We start from the raw sequence: 22863 nt of genomic DNA on the forward strand, positions 1-22863 counted from the left end.
TGTTTTCTTCTTCGGGCAAACTCAGCCGACTGCTGCCTCTCCAGACCCACTGGGCAGAGCCTGCATTCCCCAAAGCCCACGGGCCTCCTGGGGTCCAGGACCAGACATTCACAGTGCAGGCCCACAGACAAGGGTGCTCCCTTCAGAAGGACGGGCAGGAGGAACCTCCTTGTCTCCAACCCTCCTCCCACCTCTCAGAGGGACACAAATCGCCATCCTTGATCAACAGCCAGGTGTCAGGAAGAAACACAGAAAGATCTAGAGTCTTCCTTCCCTGCCCTTCCGTCCACCGCTCACCCCCAATACAAGGCTGGGGGTCCAGAACAGACTTCCCATCATCATGGCAACTGCCAGAGGCTTGCCTGGGGGGGCGGCTCCTGTTCCCACGGTGGGATAAGCAGGGAGGCAGAGCTTCCACTCTAGGGACAAAAAGGCAGGGGGCCCAGGGTCTGCCCCAAGTCAGCTTTGGGACTGCAAACATGTCAATGCAGCACCTGAGTTAGTGTCGTCACCATAAAATCATGTCACAGCACTGCTGCAGGGCAAGAGGAGGCAAGGGCTAAGTGTGTCCTAAGCACACAGCAAGGAGAAGCTTCCCGAACAGAAAGGAGGAACAGAGGCAGAGAGGATGGAGGGAAGGCGGCACCACCAATTCCAAACCCTGCTGTCCAAGGGCGATGGGATGACAGGTGATACTGCTTCCCTATTTCAAGGGTTTCCCAGGTCATCAGGAAAAAGACTCTCTCACCTTTTTTTTTTTTTTTAAACCATAGCCTTCCCCTCAGTGGGTTTCACATCTGGGACTCTTAACCAGGTCAAGCCCTAGCAAACCTCTCCGGGAGGCTGTGTTGGTGCCAGGACCCCTCACCCTGAGGCCTGCGGAGAAACAGAACGTCCCCCCGCAAAAAAGAGGCGAGGCTCCCTGTTACGACAAGTTGCTTAGCCTGCGTTCTTTCGGCCAGGGTTTGGGAGAGCCGGTCAGAGACGCAAACCATTTACCAAAGGACACCATCCAAGAACACCTGGGGAGCTTACGGAGCGAACGCTGTATTTAATAAGTTATAAGATACAATTTACAGTTGGCATTTGGTTCCAGTTTTGCTTCCACATCCCGGTTTACGAAGCCTGTGGTCCTCTCACATCAGGCTTCGGGCCACTCCAGTTCCTAACAGGTGGGCTTTGCCAACACTCACCCTCAGCTGCTACACCTCGGGGAGGGTCACCCACCTCACCCTGTCCCATCCATGGACACACTCGAGATGACAGTGGCCACCTCCTCAGGACGAAACAGCAAATCTGAAAGGGCTGCCGGCCCAGACCACACGACACATCCGGGCCCTGCGGTCAGGCAGTCCCCGAGTGCTTTCACTTTATTCCAAAGCAGGTCTGCAAGAAGGCATGCAAAATGCCTGGTACCCCCCATTTTCGGAATTTTGCACCTGCTCACTATTGCTTTCCAAAGAGCCTCGGGTTACATGTGGTCAGGGCCAAATACGCTTTCATTATTTCTGCAAATGGTCAAGGACCACCAATGAGCTGCTGTCCTTCCCTCCCCTGTTATTCCCTGACTTTCAGGCCAAAGGTTGGCAGGAGTTTCCGTCTATAATTATCTTCCAGAAAAAGTTCACGCTGGGGCTGCCTGGGGGTGAGTGTGGAGTGTTAGGTCACGTGACAGGCCTCTGCTAACACCTGGACCCACCTGCGGTGTCTCTGGACATGCTGGTGAGACTCATCAAACAGACAAATGGCTGGAGCGTATGTTAAGAACAGGGCTAGTGTTGGTTAAAAAAAAGGGGGATCTTTGGCAAGTGGGGGGGCTGCTTGCCACTGCAGAGTTTCCTCAGACCCAGCGACTGAAACGGACTTTGAAAACAAAGGCAAAGACATGGCTGTCAAGATGGTCACATGCAATGACTCTGCAGGGAAATAAGTAGCAGGATGAGGGGAGTGGCACCAAGAAGCCATTTCGGCCAGTCTGTCACCTCGGACACTCTGCACTTTGAGAGACGGGGGCGGGGTGGCAGTAGTGTTAAAACTGGTGTCACCCAATGGCCTTTTCTTACGTGATAGGGTCATCTTCTTTTCTAAACGACAACATAAACTAGGCGTCCCCATTTTCCCTGCCCTTCCGTCCAGTCCTGTTTTGCAAACTGACTAGACAACTTCATGTCTTAAAAATATCAGCCTTGTCTGTTCTTGTTCTGTCTGCAGGGGGTGATCTGTGCCAAAAGAGGTCCAGTTTGCCGGGCCTATTGAACAAATTTGCATTTCCTGAGTCCCCAACATGACCCTGAAGAGTCAAGTTTAGGACTTCTTTCTGAAGGTACTTAAAAAATCATGGCAATGTTTTTGGGATGGGGTTTCAGACCCACAAACGGGCTGGAGGACTTTGTATAAAACGAGTTACAAACAAGCAACAAAAGCAACCACCAGAACGCCTCCCAGGACTTGATGAGAACTGTTTTAAGGCACAGTGACATGGAAGGGGCTGCCAGGGATGTGCTCCTCTCCCCACTTCACGGCCAGAACGTAATCCCCCTTCTCCTTGACGATGTATGTCACACTGTATTGTTGGTTGCCCACATGCTTCATGGAGACTTCTTCACAGGGGGTGGTGGGCCCGTGGACCCCGATCAGCAGCATGTTGGAACCTGGGAGGCAGAGGAAGGTGGTTACTCCATGAAGATGCATCCCAGAAGGCAGAGGAAGAGGGGGGGATATGGGAGCCAAAGGAAAGATACCAGTTACTGCCTGTTAAGCTTCTCTGATGATGCTGGGGACCTTTGAGAGGTGGGAGAGTGCAGCAATTGCGAGCAGGACTCTCATGGCTTCAAATCTCTGCCCTGCCACTTCCTGGGTGGGTGACCTTGGATATGGTACTTCACCTCTCTCTGTCTTAGCTTCCCCATCTGTAAACAGGGGATGACACTAGCACCTACCTCATGGGCTTCTTGTGAGGTTTAGAGGAGTTATTGCATGTGAAGCCCTTAGCACACAGTAAAGGCTATGTAAGTGTTGGCCACTCTGATCTCATTTATTCTCATGAGAACCTTCAGGAAGGTCCTATGACTATTCCCATTTTAGAGCAGAGGAAACTGACTTTTAGAAAGAGATTTAGTAACTTTCCCATGGTCACTCGGCTAATAAGCTTTGGAAATTAAGGAAGGAAGGGAGGGAGGGAGAGAGGAAGGGAGAAATAAGTAAGTGGTGAAGCCAGGTTTCCAGCCCAGATGTGCTAGATGCCAGAACCCAGGCAACTAACATTGACACCCAAATAAATACCCAAGTTCAAGTTGCAATTACAGCAATTAGTGACAGAGGAGAGGCCAGGTTACTGATACAATGCAATGAGGATAACGCGACCTTTCCTATGTACCTTGAGGTCATTTGGAAAAAATCAAGAGGCAAATCATTTAAAAATATTAAGTGCAGAACAGGGCAATGAACACGGTTACTTGCAAATGTCTGGGTTACATGGGTGGGTGCGCACTGCAGACCAGAGCAGGAAAGACCAAAGTACACAGAACAGAGGGTGTCTGTCGCCCCATGCCCTCCATTCCCCGAGCAGGGCCAGGCTGCCTACCGGCTTTGCTGCAGTCCACCAGGAAGGAGCTCTTCTGGCCCACAAATGCCTTCGAGAGCCCCGCCCCCTTGGAGGTCACCTTGCTGGCATCTGAGGATGCCTTGGGGATGGCGCTATAGCAGGTCTCCGTGGAGGACCTGGTCACTGACTCCACCAGGATGGATGAGGTCTCGTTGGCCGAGCCGGGGCTGACCAGACGCTGGCCTAGGACATGGAAGGGAGAGAAGCAGGCATGACTGACCAGACAAGGCAAGTACCCCATGCAGAAGCCCCAGAAGAGCCCCGGCTCCCCAGCACCTGGATCCAAGAGCCACCACACCCCTACCTCACGCCCCCCAACACCTGGATTTAAATGCCACAACTTTTCCATCTCACCCCCATAATGTCTTCTGTGGGGTTCTGGAGTCCTGCCCCACACAACTAAGATCTGGTTTCTGGGTATATGGGAGAGTCTGGCCTCGGCTGACTTGACCTGGAAGTCCTTCCAGGTCATAAGCATGGGCCCCAGGAATATAACCACATGCCGCCCTATGGAATGGATATCTTTCCATTTATATAAAATACTCTACGTATAAGCAGTGTAAACATGTGGGACGACACCGACAAAATACCAAAAATGATTCGGCATATTTTTTTTTTTTTTGGGTGGTGCGGCGGAGCCTGTGGGATCCTAGGTCCTTGACCAGGGACTGCAATTGCGCCCTCGGCTGTGAAAGCGCTGAGTCCTAACCACTGGACTGCCAAGGAGTTCCCCTCTCGGCATATTAGAAGATGGTTTTTCTATCTGAATTTTTAATTTACTTAATTTTAATTGAATTTTCTGCAATGAACCTATGCTACTTATATGACAGTGAACCAAGCAGAAAGAGACACGTGGAAGGAATTCACCACAATAGTTATGGTGGTTACCTTGGGTGGTGCGGTGAAGTGGTTTTTACTGTTTGGTATTTTTTCCAGTGCTCTGAAGGAGGCACATTTTTATAAATTTACTAAAAACTTTTGATTATTTTAAAAGTGAAGGTTAGAAATGAGGGGAATTTTCAGGCCCTGACCTAAACAAATACGTAAGATCTCAAATATGTAAACATTCCTTCTTTTCTGTTTGAGACAGAAAACCACCTAATGTGCTTTCTCAACTTCTACACCCCTACTCTGCCTGCAAGTTTTCGAACATGCAGTCACTCTGACATGTCCTACCATTTCTTTACATTCAAGATTCAAAGCAGATTCAACATCTCTAAAATCATCCAGTTTCTACTATCGAATAGCTCTGCTGATAATCTGACAAGATCACCTCCACAGGGGGAAGAATAACTTTAAAGGTGTCTGTGGTTGTTACCTGTCACCTTGGCCTTGAACGGGCTGCCCACAATGTGGTTGGGCCCGCCATATTTGACGCCAATTAGGTAGCTTCCAGGAGCCATGGGGGTGTACATGACTTTGTACCCTTCGGGGGTTTCCTGGCAATCCATTTTAACCTTGGATGGGCCTTCAATGGTGACGGACAATGTCCCTGGCCCTGCTCGGGTGGTGTTGATGAAAAATTCAGACTGGATACCTGGGAGAAAGGAAGCAGGAATAAAGATCACGTGGAAGGTTTGGAGGGATGGGGAGGGTGTGCTTTGGGGAGCGTTCTGGGGGCCCTGAAGCAGTGGCGGGGCACACGGAGGTTCCCTCTCAGAGGGGTCACCTTGGTGGCATGGGAACCCACCAGTACTAGCTCTGAGCTGCTGGCGCAGAGAACCTCAGGCCCTGGGGGATGGTAACCCCTTTCCAAGGCCCAGGCAGGAGTGTGTCCAACATTCTGTCCACAAGCACGCACCGCCTTGTTTTCTCCTCTGGGCACGAGCTGTGGCTGAGGGCGAGAAGCCTGAGTCATCAATGAGAGCCTGAAATGTTGCTTCCGCCCCCAAGGGCCAGCTCTGCCCCCAAGGGTGGGGGAAGCGTGGGCCCCTCTGACCTTTCCTTTCTCCTCTGGTTGGACTTGGAGAAGCCCAGGCAGCCCAGCGCTGCCTCCTTCCTCCTCAGGCTCCTAGCCCCAGACACCACGCTGAAGACCGGGGTAGCCGCTAGGACCTGCCAGCCCTGCCACTTTGCCTTGAACACAAGAACAGGACCAGAACAGCAGCTCCTGCTAATACCCCTGGCACCACTCCGGCTCCAGATCCTGTGCCCGTCATTTTACATGCCCAGTGATTCGTCTTTAACAAACGACAATGAGGCTCAAGGAGGTTCAACCACATGCCAATCAGAGCTACAGGAGAAAGGGGCAGAGCTGGTACTGAAGCAAGTCTGAGGGGGTTCAGACCCCAGGCCCGTCTCCCGGCCTCTGGATGGGCAGCGGGGCTGCCTCAGATGCCCTAACTGCAGCTCCAGGACATCCTACTTCTTGCCTGCCTGGTTCATGAGGGCCTCCTGCACAGACATCCTCCCTCGTGACAGAAGGAAAGCTGGGCCCAAAGACAGTGCCAACCAATGACCACTGTGGCGTTCCTGCCTGAGCCCAAGGCCCTGAAAAAGGCCCCACTCCCCCAGGCCCCTTTCTAGTTCAGAAGGGGAAGAGGCGGTCAGTCACCAGCTGCACACCTGCTACAGTGCCCTCTACGGGGCATCCCCGGCATAGCATTCTGCGGGGCTGGGCTTCTTCTAGAGCCCCGGACGCGCCCCAGCTGGGAACTATTTTGGTTTAATTATAGCTCGGAGGCCGCCGGAGAAAGAATTACTGTTCTGGTTATCAATAAGACAAAGGAGCTGCTATCATGCAACCCGGAATGCAACCCAGATGTTTCTGGAAAAGCTCCCGAGGCTCCTGTCCCAGCACCACCCCCTCACCCTGCCTCCACAACTGTCTCAACCTTGTCTCTATACTGTGCAGCCCAGGAGCCCTTCACTCAGCCGCTGCCCTGCTGAAGCAAGGGCGTTGGGGGAAAGGGAGGGGTATTCAAACAAGGGACAGCGTTTCCACGAAGCAGCTGCAAGTGACAGCAAGGAAAGATACTTTTAAAGTGAAGATGAAAAGACCTGGCTGCAGTAGAAAGGACAGGATTGCTCCATTCCTAAGAAACATCAGTTCATCCTGATTGTGAGGGTCCAGAAAGGAAGATGAGGTGGGAAAAGAGAAATAAGGAATTACAGGGCAAGAGCAACCTATCAGGTGGGCTCCTTTATTATTCCCATTTTACAGGAACAAAGTGGAGGCTCAGTGAGGTCAAATAACTCACCCTAAGACACACAGCTGGGGAATGGCTGAACTGGGGTTTAAACATAAGGTGTGTCTAACCTGGAGCTAATGCACTCGCCTGAGAGCAGATGGGAGAGAGAAAATCCACATGCAGGAGTCCCTCTCATCACCACCTCCAGCCAGAATCAGTACCCCAGATATCTCTGGGCATGGCGGTGTTCCCCTGTACCCCCGTGTATATACAGATGAGTTCCTGTGAGTTTAATGCATGTTTAATGCAGCCCTACTCCATCTTCAAGGTGGGTGAGGGGTAACGGGAGGGAAGGAGGCTCTCCCCTTACATCTCGTGCACACTGGGGTTCCTGGGGCATTTCATCAGGAAAATGGCTCTTCCAGCCAGAGAGTCTGGAACTCCCTGGTCTAACTCCTGACCTTCTCAGTCCCTCTGCAGCAGACAGTCCCACCCCAAATCCTCCACATTCCCCTGCTCTAAAACCTGCAGAATTGACCATTTAAAGCGTGAGCCAAGAGATACCGCCAGCCCACCCATAAAAACACAGGGAAGCTTGCTTTGTTCCGAAGGTCAGGATGCAGGCCCTCCAGCAGCCGGGCAGAGACACCTTTTCATTCCACACACACTGCAGCTGTGTAATCCTGGGATGGATATTTGGAAAAAGGCCTGGGAGCGGGAAGGCTAGAAAAACAAGACGCCTTCCCCTTGACAAGAGCAATATTTACACAGGATTTGAAACAGGCTTGTTCTGTACCTCTCCCTCCTGGCTGGAAGTCTCCCTGCAAGACCAGCTCCTTCCCTCAGCAGCATCCAGTGCTGGCAAAGCACAGCCTGAAACCTGAGCTCCTGAGAAGGCTTGCGAACAGCCAACAGGAAGCACGAGAGGCCCTGGGCACAGCGGGTGTGACCCAGCAGGGGGATGGGTGGCTGCTGGCAGCACAGGAGACCTCAGTGGCTGCTGCGGGGCCTGGACCAGGGCCTGCTGGGGCTCCAAGTGCCAGGAGGACCCCACCTGGGCTTCAAGGGTGGATGGCTTGTCAGGAGCCAAATGCCTGCACTACTGCCTGGGGACCTTCCAGGGCAGCTGGGAAGATAGGTGTCCTTGTGTAGGACACCCCACAAAGCAGGCCAGGGATGTAGCCACTGCCTCGGGGCGAGCCAGCCATTTAGGGAGGCAGCAAAACTCAGGGGTTAAGTGAGCAGGCCTTGAGGTTGTGAACCTGGACTGGTTCTGGCTCTGCCCGCTCCAAGCTAAGTAAGCTCAGGGAGTGACTCGACCTTTCTGAGTTCTCACCTTGCTCATCTGTATAATGGACACTGCCTCGGGTGAAACAATACAGTGCCTTTTACAAAGGGCAAGCTGCTGGCCCAGAGTTCAGTGTGGAGCCAGACAGGATGGGCCTGGGGAGGTGAGAAGTGCTCGTGCAGACCCTGTGGGAGGTTTTGCTGAGGCCACTGCTGTGGCCAGAGTCGCACACCAGCCGGTCAGTCGCTCCTGCACCCGGGCAGGGCCCCTCGTCCCCTTACGACACTCACTCCACAGGGCTGGATGCCGGGAAACCACGGCCACTCATCCCCTTGCCTGTGGGTCTGCTCTGTCCCACTCACCATGTGGGGTAGGGGGGAGACTAACAGCAAACTGTGCGCACACAAGGAACTCAAGAATCCTTCCTAAGAGGCCCCAAAGTAACACTCAGACGCAAACTGCGTCCCAGTGAGTCCACGCCTGCAAAGAAACGTTAAGTGGACAAGCTCCCCACCCTGGCACCTTCCAGTGACACACTAGACACCCCTGATGCCCACCTCTACATTCACGGTATGGACACTAACTACAGCCTTTACGAGGCAGGTAGATCTGTAGGTTTTGACATGGAAAGTTCCTTAAGATGTCAAGTGACAAAAGCAAGTTGTACTGAAATACAAATAGCACTAAGACTATTCCTATAAAATAAAACTCCACGTCTACCTTTTTAACAAACCGACTAGCTAAGCAACCAAGTGACCAAGAATGAAGACCAACAAAGAGACAATTGGAAGGTCCTCCCCTGATCTGTTAAGCCGTGTTTCCTCCTGGACCCAGAGGGAGGGAGGGAAGAGAAGCAAGATGGAACTTTACATACTTCCTCACTGCCAGTATTTTTCACAATCAAACGTGTTCCATCTGTGGCAAAGGCTAAAAAAGAATTTGACTGTTTTCGTCTTTTCTCCTCCCCCGTTAGGATTAGAATAAAAAGGAGCCAGGCTGTGACAGGTCTTACTGCCGACTGAATGTGTTTCTAGGAGGCCAGGGTCCACGAAAGGAGCTGGTGGGTAGGGGACCTCCCCAGAGGCCCGTTACATGCATCATGAACTCTGTGCAGGCAAAGGACCCCTCAAAACAAAAGATGCTGTGTTGTATTCCCTATCAGTGTCCCGGTCCTAAAAGAACCTGGCAAAGGAAGACAGCTGCAGCACCACAAACGGTAATGAGCTGTGAGAACGCAGCCATCAAGCCCTCACTCTGGATTTACCGCAGGTCAAGCGAGAGCCTCCCAAGGGTGCATTACTGACGTTTCCCTGGGGAGAGAGGATGGCCGGCTTCCCGGGGGCTTGAAGAGTTCCACCTGCTCTTCCCCGGGGACAACTCCGTTAAAGACAAGAGGCAGAGGCAGTGTGTTACCTGTGGTGCCCCCCTCCAGCCCTGAGCCGTAGGCGGACACCAGGGCAGGGTTCCCCGCTTGTCCGGGTTCCCCGACTCGTACTTTGAAGGGACTTCCAACCACGTGGCTCCCGTTGAACTTGACGTCGATCGTGTGGACACCATTCTCGTGGGGGATGAAGCGAACAGCATACTTATCTGGGAGAGTGAACAAAGGCACAGGGTAAAAGTGGGCCCGTGGACCCGACCAAGGTGGGTGGGGACGAAGGACAGGAGCCCAGCCTGAGAGGGCCGATCTTACATCACTAACAAGAAATGGCCCTGCTGCAAGCCTGGCACCCAATATGTTGGTGATCAAAACCAGATGGGCCTATTTGTCTGTACCTAGACAGCCCTTTGGGAAATGCATCCAAATCTCAAATTCTGTGTTTAATCCTCTGTGGCTTTGGCCTCAGAAAAACACTTCCTTTATGAAAAGCTCACTTCTGGCGCAGCTTCTCTGCTTGGCCAGGGGAAAAAATGGTTCCAACTGAGACTAATGCTCCTTAATTAAGCTCCAAGCTAGCAACGGCCCCACGGGGCAATGGCCAGGTCTCTCACTGTGTGTCTGGCTCACAGCATGTGGTAAGACGACCTATAAACTGAAATGGGCACCTAGAATATCCTTCCACCATGCACCACTTGACCACCCCTTCCTCCTGGAAGTGCTCCCAGCTGGGATGCAGAGTCTGTTCTCCTCCAGTCAGTCTCTCAGCCTCTCCCTGGCTCCTTGTACCCTCCATCCCCTTTAGAACTTTTGTTGCTCAAAGCTCCACCCAAATCCTCTTGTCTTCTCCTCTGGACTCTCTCCATATGGAGCTGCCACCCATATCCTTCAACACTGCACGTCCCCCATCAGTCCCCAGCTGGTACCCACCCCTCCTCTCTGAAAGCCAGTGTGCTACAGGGAAAAGTGATCCCACCCCCATGTCCACGTATGGTCCTTGATTGGGTCAAATTAATGTGGGATAGCAGGGGGAGAAATCCCTCTTTCCCCAAGCCTAAGTCAATTAGCACATGGCATTTAGCCACACAGGAAGGGACTCAGGAACAGGCATGTATGTTCAGTGAGATAGGAGGGGAGGTTTGCTGGAGACTTCTGCAAAAGGAGCATCTAAGACTTCTGGAGAAAGAATCTTGAGGAGAGAATGTCTCTCTTGATTGGTGTCATGCGCTGCTGCAGCCACCTTACCACCAAGAGGAAGGCCACTTTCAGAATGAGGTCCACAAATCAGAAGAAAGAGCAGAGATGTTTGGGTCCTTGGAGAATATAGCTGAATGGCTGAATTAAATTGGTGCTGAAACCCATCTTAGATCTTGAACTTTCCACTTACGTGAATTAACAGACCCCCTTGTAATGGACCGTGTGTGTAATGGACCCCCTTTATTATGTGAATTGGCCTGAGATGGGTGTTCTGTAATTTGTCACCAACGGCATCCTAACTGCGTCAGGCTGGTGGTCTCAGACACTGCTAGGGCTTCAAATACTGCCTGGGGCTGAGGACACCATATCTCACTTGGTGGTTAAATTCCAATGCAGTAGAGATCTATCAAATGTTCCCACTTGGATATCTCAGGGACACTTAAAAACCTCTCAGAAAATAAAGTATTCAACTCTGTAAGGCAGCGACCAGCCCTTGCTCACCCATGGCTGCTGTCCCGAGCTTTGTTAACTGCACCATCATTTTTCTACCCCATCACCAAGCTACACGTAACCTTTCTGAATTCACTTTCATTCCCTATGGCCAACTGGTCACCAAATGTTATAGTTCTCTGACCTCAAGTCCTTCCTCTGCATTTCTAACACTGCTGATTAATCCTGTTTTCTCAAACGGACCACTCTGCGAGCGTCGGCTTACCACCTTGCCTTTCAGATGTACCAACACATTCACTATAATGTGGTCAGACTTAAACCATTATCTAACCAGATATGGGTTTAGAGCCCACACATTCGTTCCTTCTGAGGCTCCCCACTGCCCTTTCTTCTTCCGCCCAGTGGGAGGAAGATGTCTAAATGCCAACCCAGGTCCCAGGTGTCTACCCTCACTGCACGCAGAGCAGGGTACACAGTAGACGCCCAATAAGGGCAGTGGTCACAGGGCTCTTCCTCATGTATCAGGGCCCACATTCAATGTTACCTCCTCCGAGAAGTCCTTCTGACCTTGTCAAAGCAGAAAGCCTTTTCCTCTCATGCTCTGACCATCTTTACCATTTGGTTCTCAATTCTGCTGTGCTGTTGGTGATCAGCTGGGGTCCTCACCTGTGCACTGCACCTTTCTGGCTCACACTCTTTAGGTCCTCACTAGACTCTGTGCTCCTCCCTGAAGGCAGGAATCATGACTTCCTCAGCCTTACCTTCCTGTCAAGTCTCTGATACTTAATAAATTTTCACTAGAAAAATGGTCTCGTTCAAGTTGATTGACATCACAGAATTCCGTACACCAAGGCAGCGAGCAAGAGAATCTCATGCTATTAAGTCCTACTGGGGACCCAGATTCTCTCTTTCCTTTTTTTAGCCGCACGGCTAGCGGGATGTTAGTTCCCCAACCAGGGATTGAACCCGGGCACTCAGCAGTGAAAGTGCAGAGTCCCTGGACCGCCAGGGAATTCCCCAGATTCTCTTTTCTTAATTGACAGCAATCAACCTTTTTCTCAGAGTAAAGAGAGATCAGAGTGTACTTATTCATTTCATAAGGTAAACAATAAAGATCTGTGATATTTTATTAAAATATGAGAGAACATCACAATGAATGTCATGTGAAAGAAATCTGAAAAACAACTGAAAATAAAGAAGTATATGTTTAAAAAAAAAAAAAAAAGCCTGCCCCTGGCAAATGTTTATACCCTAATTTATAAACAGTGTCTGGCAACAGCAAAGGGAATCCGAAGGCCTTGCAGAGGCTGATGACCCCTCTGTCAGGATGCATGTTTGCAGAAACATTCCTGGTGCGGGCGCTGGTTGCTTACCTGGCTCCAGCTCAGACACGTGGCATTCCTCCACGGCTCCAGAGGGGCTGTGCACCTTTGCATCGATCTTGCCTTTTGCCCCATTCAACCTTATAGCAAAGGAGGCTGGCTGGTTAACTTTTAATCCTGATTCCTGAGAATTTAATACATGAGATGCGTTACAGCCCTCGGCGTTCTTGTTCAACAGCATACACAGACCCAACCCAGGATTCCAGCGGGGGGACAGTTCTCATGTAAACAGGCCTGGAATATGTTTTTCTATATAACACCTGGCAACAAAAGGGCAGGTTGAGTAACTCCACGTTTCTAGCGTTAAATATAAGAAAGGAGAGACACACATCTGCATGGTCTTGTATCTAAACCATCTTGATTCAGAGATGGTTCCTAGGTGTGGGGACTTAAGACATCCTGGCCAGCAGGATTACAGTTTCAGCATCCCAAACAAGAGCTGTACAGGCCAGAAAATCCAGAATCTTCCAGATCTGCCCCCTCCCTCAAAAAAGAAGAAAGAAAGAAGGAAAAAAAAGACTTCCTCTCCCCACCGCCTTTTTAGGAGGAGGCTGGCAGCTGATAAAACCCTGCACTCACTAACATGAACGAAGGCTTTGTATCTCAAGGGTGGAGATGCAGAGAACTTTTAATAAACTTGTAAAGGGCCACACATGATTTTTCTTTCATGCAGTACTGCACAGTGGCTAAAAACCAGCAGAACCTGGATTTACTGCCATTTCCTAGCTACATAACTAAACTGTTGAACCTGTTTGAGTCTCAGTGTCCTCCTCTGTAAAAACAGGCATAATAACCAAATCTACCTCAGAGAGCTGCTGTGAGGATTAAACGAAGTTATGCATTCAAGGCACTCAGCACAGGGCCTGGTCCATACATAGGAAAGTTTAAAAATGTCAGCTCCTATTAACATGCATTTAGAAGTTGTTAGTCCCCCCAAAAAAGCCATGGGAGAAGTGTAGCTTTTGCTCTTGAGTAGATCAGTTTCACTCTCCATGCTTTGTCTTGGAAACTACATCCTCTGCTGGGAGAAGGGGATTGGAAGTTCAGATGCTTAAGATATCTTAAGATTGGCCAATTCTGAATAGCAAAATTTTACAAGCCAGCAGTTTTGATGTAAACATGGTTGGACAGCTACTCAGATGATAACTCTAAAGCAGCAGGGCTCACACTTAATGTGCAACCGAGGGTCTTGCTGAAATGCAGATTCTGATTCAGTGGGTCTGAAACGGACCCTGGGACTCCCTGTTTCTAAGAAGTTCCCAGGGGATGCTGAGGCTGCTGGTCCAAGGATCACATCTTAGCTTCAAGGCGCTATAAGCAGTGCTGCCTCGTTCAGTAGTCACTAGCCACATGTGGTTATATACAGTTAAATTTAAATCAATGAAAATTAAAAACTCAGTTCTGGACTTCCCTGGTGGTCCAGTGGTTAAGAATCCGCCTGCCAATGCAGAGGACATGAGTTTGAGCCCTGGTCCGGGAAGATCCCACATGCTGCGGAGCAACTAAGCCCGTGAGCCACAACTACTGAAGCCCAGGCGCCTAGAGCCCGTGCTCTGCAACAAGAGAAGTCACTGCAATGAGAAGCCCGCGCACCGCAATGAAGAGTAGCCCCTCACTCGCGGCAACTAGCGCAGCAACGAAGACACAACACAGCCATAAATTAAAACAAACAAACAAACAAAAAAACTCAGTCCCTCAGTTACACTAGCCACATTTCAAGGGCTCAAGAGCCACATGTGGCTCATGGCTACCATACTGCTCATCGGAGATGTGGGACATTCCCACTGCTGCAGAACATTCTACTAGACTGAGCTGCCCTAGAGGAGGACTGAACACAAAATTAAGGAGTCTTTGATCGCCAGACCACCCCCATGCCACACCCTCCCCTACAGAATGCCAGCCAACTCCAATTTTCTAAGAAGTCTCAAAAGCAAGACAAAACAATACATGCCTCTCTTTCCTAACCAGCACCAGATGTTGCCGTGCAGCCTTGCCAATAAATCTCCAGTAAATAATTTACATATCACTTGCCATCAGGTGACGTGGGGAGAACAGGGGACAAAGTTGACACACAGGTCCCTCCTGTTGTAGCAGCTGGTTACACAAGCTTGACGGACATACCAGCCTGAGGCATACTTGTTTAAATATTTTATGACCAAACTGTTATAAGAGGACTCTATGGAAGTTTCTTGGAGCCGATTTCTCCACATCAGCTCCTTTTGGACAGAAGCGTTTACGTTACCTGAATTCCCTTGCCACTAAATCCTCAAGAGGGAGATAAACGCCTCACAAGATCCAAAAGAAATCTTCCAGATGCGTGAAGGCAGCTCTTTGCCCTCCGCAAATGCCAGCTTTATCTCCCTCCGTAGGTTTTAGTTAAGTTGGCCACAGAAGGAACTTCTGTTAAGAAGTCTTTAAATGAAACACAAGAAAAACATCTGCACCACAGTGACCAGTCAGTATCCTTGGTACTCTCCAGATGAGGCCGCTTCAATCTGTAGACCGTGACCCTGGTCTGGGTTCTGTTTGGGTTCCCTAATGTTTGAGACAACTAGCAGTACCAGTCCCCCTCAGGGGAAAGTTAGACTCTCAAATGTAAACCAAGTACACGGAACCAATCTGAGATATGAGGTTGAGTTTTCATCAATCCAATATGTTCAGGAACTGGGGGGCAGCTGAAGGCTATTTAGAAACCCCTCTACCCAGAAATCACATTCTGGGATTTTGGTGTTATTCCGCAGCCAAACTGCTACATCTGATTCAGTGTCCTAAGACCCAAGGGCGTCCCCAATACTTCTTAGTTTGGCTGAAGGCTCTAATGCAACCCTGAATTAAGCGCCCTGTTTAAGCCAGGGTGAAAAGTTGCATTTCCTGCCATTCTAAGAGGTTGGGCTATGTAACCACCTGCCACATGCCAGGGTTGGGATTAAGGCGGCCGCTGTTAAGAGCATGGTTCTGGAACCCCCAAGACCTCACTCTGCCTCATTCTAGCTGGTGCCCATAGCTGGATCCTCTCTGCATCTCAGTTGTTCTATCTTTAAACGAGGGGTGGGGGTCAAGAAAAGCTACTCACCAGACTGTGGCAAGGATTTAGGGAAATAACACTGATACAGTTCTTAACACAGTGTTTTGCACGCTTACTATAAATAAATCAGCATCATAAAATAAATCACAATTGACTTTCTTGAGGAAAAGGAAGCCAATAATAGCAAGCTGGACATCACTGGACTGTTCGTTTTGTGTTTGTTTTGTTTTGAAAGCCCTCCTTAACCCCTGACCAATTATTAACAGGCCTTCTTTGTTTCTCTGGAGTGAAGATTTAGAAAACAAACTCGTCTGCAAATGTTGAGGAGTTTTGCTGACCGTGGCTGCTTTCTGCTCGCCCCAACGGTCTCATGTCCTGAATGTGACTCTGCTGCAGGAAAGGTCCCCTACACCTGGCAGCATCCGTGGTCAAAATGTGCTGGGGTCCCTGGCACAGTCGGAGATTGAAGGGGCCTTGGGAGTCCAGGGCCTCACTGGCTGGGCTGTGGCCAAGGAGACGGATGTTTCCTTGTGTCTCACCTGAAGGCTCAGAACAGTGAGGCGGCGGGCATCGTCAGAGGGCGCGATCACCGGCACCAGGTAGGGACTTTCTGGGATGTGCTCATCATTGAACTTGATAGACACCTCGTAGTTACCTGTGGGGACAGGAAAGACCCATCATGTCAGAGATTCTGGGAAGGTGGTTCCAGAGTGGCCTCTTGTTTCTCTAGCTAGGGCCAAAGTGCCTTCCGAGAGACCCTGGCCCGCTCCATGGCTGTGGCTGATTGGGTCAGAGAGGGTCACCTGGCTCACACCAGGCCAACGCAATTTTCTTACTTGGAAAGGGCAGGGATTCTTTTTTTTTTTTTTAATCTTAGATATTCTGTTTAATAATTTCAAAGAGCATTGAAGCACTGAAGTGTTTGTTCTGTGTTTTGCCAGCATATATGTGAACCCCCACACCGATCACGCATCAACGTCTGGTGTGTATTCCCAATTTCTCTCCAAAGGAGAGGCTTACGACAGAGCATTTTATTAAAAATTATAGACTTAAGAATAAGAAGGGCTTCGTGTAACTAGGATCCCATTACTGATCCTGAACTATGAAGTGTAAGACATAAACTCTGAGAACGGGGGTAGAAGCAGAGTGATAGCTAGGAAAGAAAATCTAGTCAAGGAAGAAGGTCAGGGATTCTTAGCCTGGGCCCACACAAAGGGTCTGTGTACAGTACTCAGGAGATCCAACAAACTCGAATGGGAAAAACGCACATCTTTATTTTTCCTAACCTCGAACTGAAATTTAGCATTTCCTTCCTTTAGAAAAGTTGACAAGAAACCACAGCACATTAAGACTTGTGATTCTGTCAACAAAAACCATCACTTTCCAGCTTTATACATATATCTTGACATACCATTTACACTCACTGCCACTTAGAAAATAAGGTAGGTAATAGACCATCACCAAATCGTACGATTTAACGTATTAATGAAAACGTGTATACGTTGCTATGTTGCATAGTTGTTCCTTTAAAAAGATTTTGATAACAATCTTTTATTAAAATTGATTTCTTTTATAATCTGAAGTATTTTATTTCATGTGTTTAAAAATATTTCCTGAGATGGTCCCCATGGGCCTCACCAGATGCCAGAAGGATTCATGGCACACAAAAGGTTAAGCACCCCTGATCGAGGAGCTCAGATGCTGAGGCCACTCTTCTGGGGCAGCCACACCAGCCACTGGCCACAGGTGGGCAGAGAGAGGCTGGTCAGTGGGAAGAATGAAACAGTTGAACAAGAGCATAAAGCAGTGAGGCCAAGAGACAAGGAGAACAAGAATTCCTACCCCTTTGAGGCGTGGCTGGATATCCTGCAACTGGATTTCCAGGACGCATTCCCATGGGCCCATACAGATAAATTCCTCTTCTACTGGAGCTAGCCTGATGAGTTTCTGTTCCTTACAACCCAACCATCCCTACACAAGGAAAACGTCCTCCATTGGCCCCCGAGTACCTACCAGGCTCTTGGGCAATATAAGACACACCACATGATCCGTTTTTATGGTCATCAAACGTAATCTCGGCCTTACTGGGGCCCTCAACAGCGATGGAGAGGCCCCCGGCACCTGCCTCCCGGGTCCAGATGCTGAATTCAGCTGAGACAAAGAAACACCTGGTCAGTGACTGAGCCCGGTATAGGCCCCTCTTCTGGCTCAAACATGGGGTGCTGGGTTCTGTTTGTTGCCAGCCCTTTCCTCTTTCTCTAACCCCAAGCAGAACCCAAGCAAGGGCATTGGTGACGTTTGCTAAGCCCCATCCATGACTACACTAAGCTCATGGGCGATCAGACATCTTTGGAATACATGCAAACCAAGTCAGAACAAGATGAGAACATTCAGTTTCATCCCCAGAGACTTTCCCACCACTGCAAGGGACCGTCACAATCAGTTTTATAGAATTCTAGCATGTTTCGAAGAACATTAGCCTGCAAGATGCCCTGGAAACGGTTTTATGACCCTGAGGCTCTCTTAGAGACTCACAACACACACCCATAAATTACAGGCTCCGAGAAGTCCTTCAGTAAGACATTTGTTTAGCTTTGGGTAAGCAATTCCCAAATGTCTTTAGCCACGGAAGCCTTGTTTTAAAGAATGCCCCTTCACACCATCCCTCAGTAACACACAAAGTCTTCCTTTCAGAACAGGGTGAAGAGTGCAGGATGCTCACTCTGCCAGGCTGAACTCAATCTTCTCAAGTAAAAAGCCTGCCCAGAACGCTCACCTGGGACTCCTGCTTCTCCTCGCTCTAGGCCAGGGCCTCCTGCCCGGACCTTCTGGGCGCCCCCCTCACCCAGAGGCCCCACAGTGAACTGGAAGGGGCTGCCGGTGACGTGCTGGCCGCGGTACTTGACGCTGACGGTGTGAACCCCCATCTCCTGGGGCACAAACCGGACACAGTGCGAGTTCTTTCCCACAGGCACAATCTCTGCCTCGGTCACTCGGCCTGAGGGGCTGGTGACGTGGGCCGACATGTCACTGCTGTCGATTTCTGAAAGGGGGCAGAGAGAAAAAGAGGAAGGTCAGGGCGAGGGCCTGAGGGGGAACAGGACATGCAGGGCAAGCAGCAGACGGCAAAGCGAGTGTAGGCCAGGGGTGCGGGGTGCTCAGGCTTCCTCCCTTCCTGGTTGGATGCCTGCCCTCCTGTCTCCCTCAAATCCCTGGGTGGTCGTGGCCAGCATGGAGAGTGCAGGGCCCTTCCAGCCACCCGGTGCAGAGAATATTCTGGGGGCACTGACACATCTTGCCTCGCCGAGCACTTTGACAGCCTTCCTGGCTGGAGCTGAGTTAATTCCACACAGCAGTGTCAAACCAGAGCTTGGGCTGATAGTTATAGCATGTAAACAGCAACAACAATGATGGCTCAGATGTTTCTAAGCAGATGTGACATGGGGCCATCAGTCATGCTTACAGGGGCTCTTTTCCATAGGTAAGGACAGAAAACACAAGAGCCCTCATCCCTCATTGTCAAGAAGCCTTGGCATTTCTTTCAGGCAACAAGACAAAATGCGTTTAGAGGAAAAGGTGAACCCAGGTTGGTCCCAGTGGCAAAGGGGAAACCATGCGTGAGCAAAGCTTTGAGCAAACCGAAAACAAGAGGCCACACTTCCAGAAACATGACGCCTCGGGTCCCCAACACCAGGAAGCAGACGCGTCTGCTCCACCCAAGGTGCTCTGCCATGCCAGCGACCGTGCCTGCACTGACGAGGTGGAGACAGGCGCGCCGCATGCTGGGTGACCAAGTAACGCCATCACCTACAGCAGCACGAGACCGCACCCTCCAGCCCTACAGGATCTGGGCAGCAGCTCATGACTCTGAGCCCTGAGGACAGAGAAAGGAAGGAGGTTGAGGGGAGGGTCACCCCACATGGCCTGGGTCCGGAGGATATCTGGAGGCTGGAGGGCCATCCTCCCCTCTGATTGACAAGAGAGGGTGTTTTAGGTAATGATGGAAAAAGTTAGTCTCAGCCAGAGTCATCTAATACCACTGAAAAGAGTAAGAAGGAGTCAAGAGCTAGACAAGACTTGAGGGAAAGGGTGACTGACCACATCACACAAAGATAAGAGACAAACAGGCAAAGGGAACAGGAGAGAGAATTCCCCAAATGAGAAATGTGAAGCAAACGAAAGCACAGTCCACTCGTCTAGTGACCAGAGAAATGCAACTGAAAACTGGATACCGTATCTTTCCATCAGATTGATCAAAGTGAGAACCAAAGACAGTGGCCAGTGCTGGTGGGGAAACAGAGAGACAGGCATCAGTTCGTTTTCTGGAGGACAGGCTGCCAAGGCATAGCAGCATCTGAAACGTACTGGCCCAGCAATCCCACTCCCGGGCACCCATCCGAAGTGATGACAGATGTCACAGAGCACAGATTAAGGGGGTCAAGGGATGGAGATGAGCATACATGAAATCAGAAAACCCAATGAGGACATGCACCTAGACGTGAATTGGAATCTTATACAGTCATGAAAAGGATGATGGGGAAGTATACTTTGGTGTGGAAAGATGCCCACGATACAGTGAGTGATAAGTGCACCAGAGGGATCTGAGACCGAGCCCGTGTGTCTAGGAGGCTGGAGGCATCCAGGCTCCAGCTCTGGGCCTGAAACGTGAACCACAATCTCCCTGGACGGTGGGATATGAGGTTAGACTTACTTCCCGTTTTTGAGCACCTGAACTTTTTTATGATCACAATCAACACGGTGCGTTTTAAGTGATTCTTAGTCTGGACGCTACAGTAATGAGGTTTTTACCAACGGTGTGTCTAGAAAGGAAGAACCCATCAGGTAATGCTGAGAAGGCAGAGCCAGAGATATACCACAAGTCAGGAAAGACGGGAGATGCCGTGTGGACCTTCCTCTGGAAGCTAGAAGCTCATCACAACATGAGCTTCATCGGAAGACGATTTAGATTTTCTGTCTCCATAGAACCTGCAACTCCATAGCACATGGCAGAGGAGCCTCAAGCCTTCCCTTACACAGTCACTTCTTAATAGAAAGGATCTGGGCCACATTTCAGACAGACGACGGCTGTGTTGGGCAAAGGGCTAGATGTGGTCCACCCACCCAGCCTTACTTCTCAGGCCTCACTCCAATTTTAGGAATGAAAGATATGAACGGGAATTAGAAGGATGTCACTGGGCTGACACCTCCTTCCAGATACAAGCATCAGCAGGGCCAGTTCTCTCACTATTAGTCTAGTCGACAGACAGTAAATGAAAGTCTAAAAGCTTATCTATTTGTCCCCCATGTGGTACGATAAAGCTATTTTCATCTGGAAGAAGGAAAAGTAAATAGATTTACTTTTCTTGGATGGGCCTCTGTGAAAATAAGTATTAAAAATATTAATGAATAAATTTAAAAAAAAAATTAAATTCAAAAACAGTCCCCCCCCCCAGCAGACTCAGATGGTACATTCTGGGCCAAGCCCGGACTTGGTTTCCGGTGGTGCCCACTGCCCTGACCCATGAGCCCCTCGTGCTCACCTGGGATCTTGAGGTTCAGGTCACAGATGCTCCCAACAGTGGCCACAGATGGGGCTCGACTGGTACGGGTAATGCTCTCCTTGACTCTTCCCTCCCCGCTGATCTTCACGGTAAAGGGGCTCCCTGCAAAAACCGAGCAGGCCCTTGAGAGCAGCCCAGAGGCCACGTGTGGCATTTACAGAAAACCCAAGCACGGGACAGGGAGAGCAGATGGGGCCACACATACCAGGCACGTGCTCATCGGCGAATTTGGTGGAGACGATGTAAACGCCAGGCACGGTGGGGAAGTAGGAGACCTTGCAAGTGCCGTCCTCCAGGTCCTCTGTCTGGATGTCCACTTTGCTGGGGCCTTCCACGGCCAAGGAGATGCCGCCATAACCTGCAACACAGTAGCCCGTGGCTGCTACGACAGCAGCTCATCAGGAAGGGGGAGCCTGATGAATGCAGAAAGGACCTCCAGCCCTGGAAATGCTCCAGAAAGCAGAAAGACAGTAACGGTGGCCCCTGTTGGACAGCGCTGGGCACAGGAGTCAGTTAAACGCTCTGAGAAATCCTGGAGTGAAATATCCTGGCTGAAGGTGGCCTTGACCACACTCTCTTCTCAAGGGTATCCACTAATATCCCACCGACCCTCTGTCTTGCAGAACCCGCTGCGGGGGACACTTTGGCCACCTGCTTCCAGGAATGGCACGTGCTGTCTGGGGGTTTACTACCAGCTGCAGGCCTGAGAATTTGACATTTTTAACTGCTCCTAGCTGCCTCGGATGCCCAGCCAGGGAACCACTAAGACAGCAGATCTAAAGCTTTAATAACCTGAGGAATCAACAGAGAACATAAGCCCATCAGGACCACAAAGTCTCCAGCTCCTTGCCTTGGGAAGGTGACTTTATCCAGAAATCACCCATGCAAGCCCATCACTCAAAAAGGCAGAAGGTGAAGACTCTGGGATGCGGAGTAGCTTGGAGTGGCCCAACCTAATTCGGACCATCTCTAAGAGGAAACAGGAAGAAACTCCTCACTTGCACGAAAGCAATGCTCAGCTGAACATGACTTTGACCCGCTGGCCCAACATTCTTAGTTTGAAATGAGTCAAGGAGACCCTGGAGAGCTGAGACAATGGTGGGAATGTTGATAATGAAACAGATCTGCGAGTTGTTGTGGCTCTGGGTTCAAATGCCAGAAGCAGATGGGGCTGCTAACCCTGCGAGCCTCAATTTTTTCATCTAGAAAACAAAGATAATACCTACTTTGTCACTGCTCTTGGGGCTTAAATGATAATCATGTGAAAGGGTCTGTAGCTTGAAGGACGCTCACAAAGAAAAGAAGGTTGGCAGGATGAAAAGATGCAGTAATGTGAGCAGGAAGAAGCCAGTTAAAGCTCCGGGCCTCTTCCCCTGGGACCACCCCCCACAGACCTGCATCCCTCGTGTCCACGATGAAGTCAGACATCTCAAAAGTCCGGCCTTCTGACAGGCCACGGCCGTAGACTTTGGCTCTGCGGGCATCCCCGATCTCTGACTGGACCACCATGATGGACACGGGGCTGTTGGCCACGTGGTTGCCGTTCTTCTTGATGCTGACCAGGTGTTCACCCACCTCCCGGGGGATGAAGGAGATGCCTGGATCAGAGCACAGATTGGGGGTTATGAGGTGGGAGGGAGGGGTGAAGGGGAGGAAGCAGGAGGGAGACACACTGGCAAGAACAGAAACAGGACTTCCTTCCTGACTTTCTGGCAACCCAGGGTATCCAAGAGGCTCGTCAGCAACATAAGGCAGAAATGCCTGGACTCTGACCATGCATGTGACCCAGCAGTTTATCACATCACACTCCAAGGTGCTACCAATTTCCCAGGCAAGGACTGGGATCC

The 22863-nt window shown here is 50.3% G+C and overlaps 1 protein-coding gene across 3 annotated transcripts in view; it reads right to left on the reverse strand.

The window, feature by feature from the left end:
* Positions 1–1035: 1035 nt before the first annotated feature.
* FLNB (filamin B) overlaps positions 1036–22863 on the reverse strand; it is a 138494-nt gene continuing 116666 nt past the window's right edge. For all 3 annotated transcript variants that reach the window (XM_082848666.1, XM_082848665.1, XM_082848667.1), the window contains 11 exons: positions 22411–22614; positions 21222–21374; positions 20996–21118; positions 18232–18498; positions 17469–17606; positions 15995–16110; positions 12422–12554; positions 9437–9613; positions 4923–5141; positions 3584–3787; positions 1036–2651 (listed from right to left, as the gene is read on the reverse strand). In XM_082848666.1, the coding sequence (XP_082704792.1) occupies positions 2464–2651; positions 3584–3787; positions 4923–5141; positions 9437–9613; positions 12422–12554; positions 15995–16110; positions 17469–17606; positions 18232–18498; positions 20996–21118; positions 21222–21374; positions 22411–22614 (1922 nt within the window). In that variant the 3' untranslated portion in view covers positions 1036–2463. The remainder of the gene's footprint in view (positions 2652–3583; positions 3788–4922; positions 5142–9436; positions 9614–12421; positions 12555–15994; positions 16111–17468; positions 17607–18231; positions 18499–20995; positions 21119–21221; positions 21375–22410; positions 22615–22863) is intronic.

This window comes from Leucopleurus acutus (assembly GCF_964270905.1).
Source record: "Leucopleurus acutus genome assembly, chromosome: 10".
In the NCBI taxonomy this organism is placed as follows: Eukaryota; Metazoa; Chordata; class Mammalia; order Artiodactyla; family Delphinidae; genus Leucopleurus; species Leucopleurus acutus.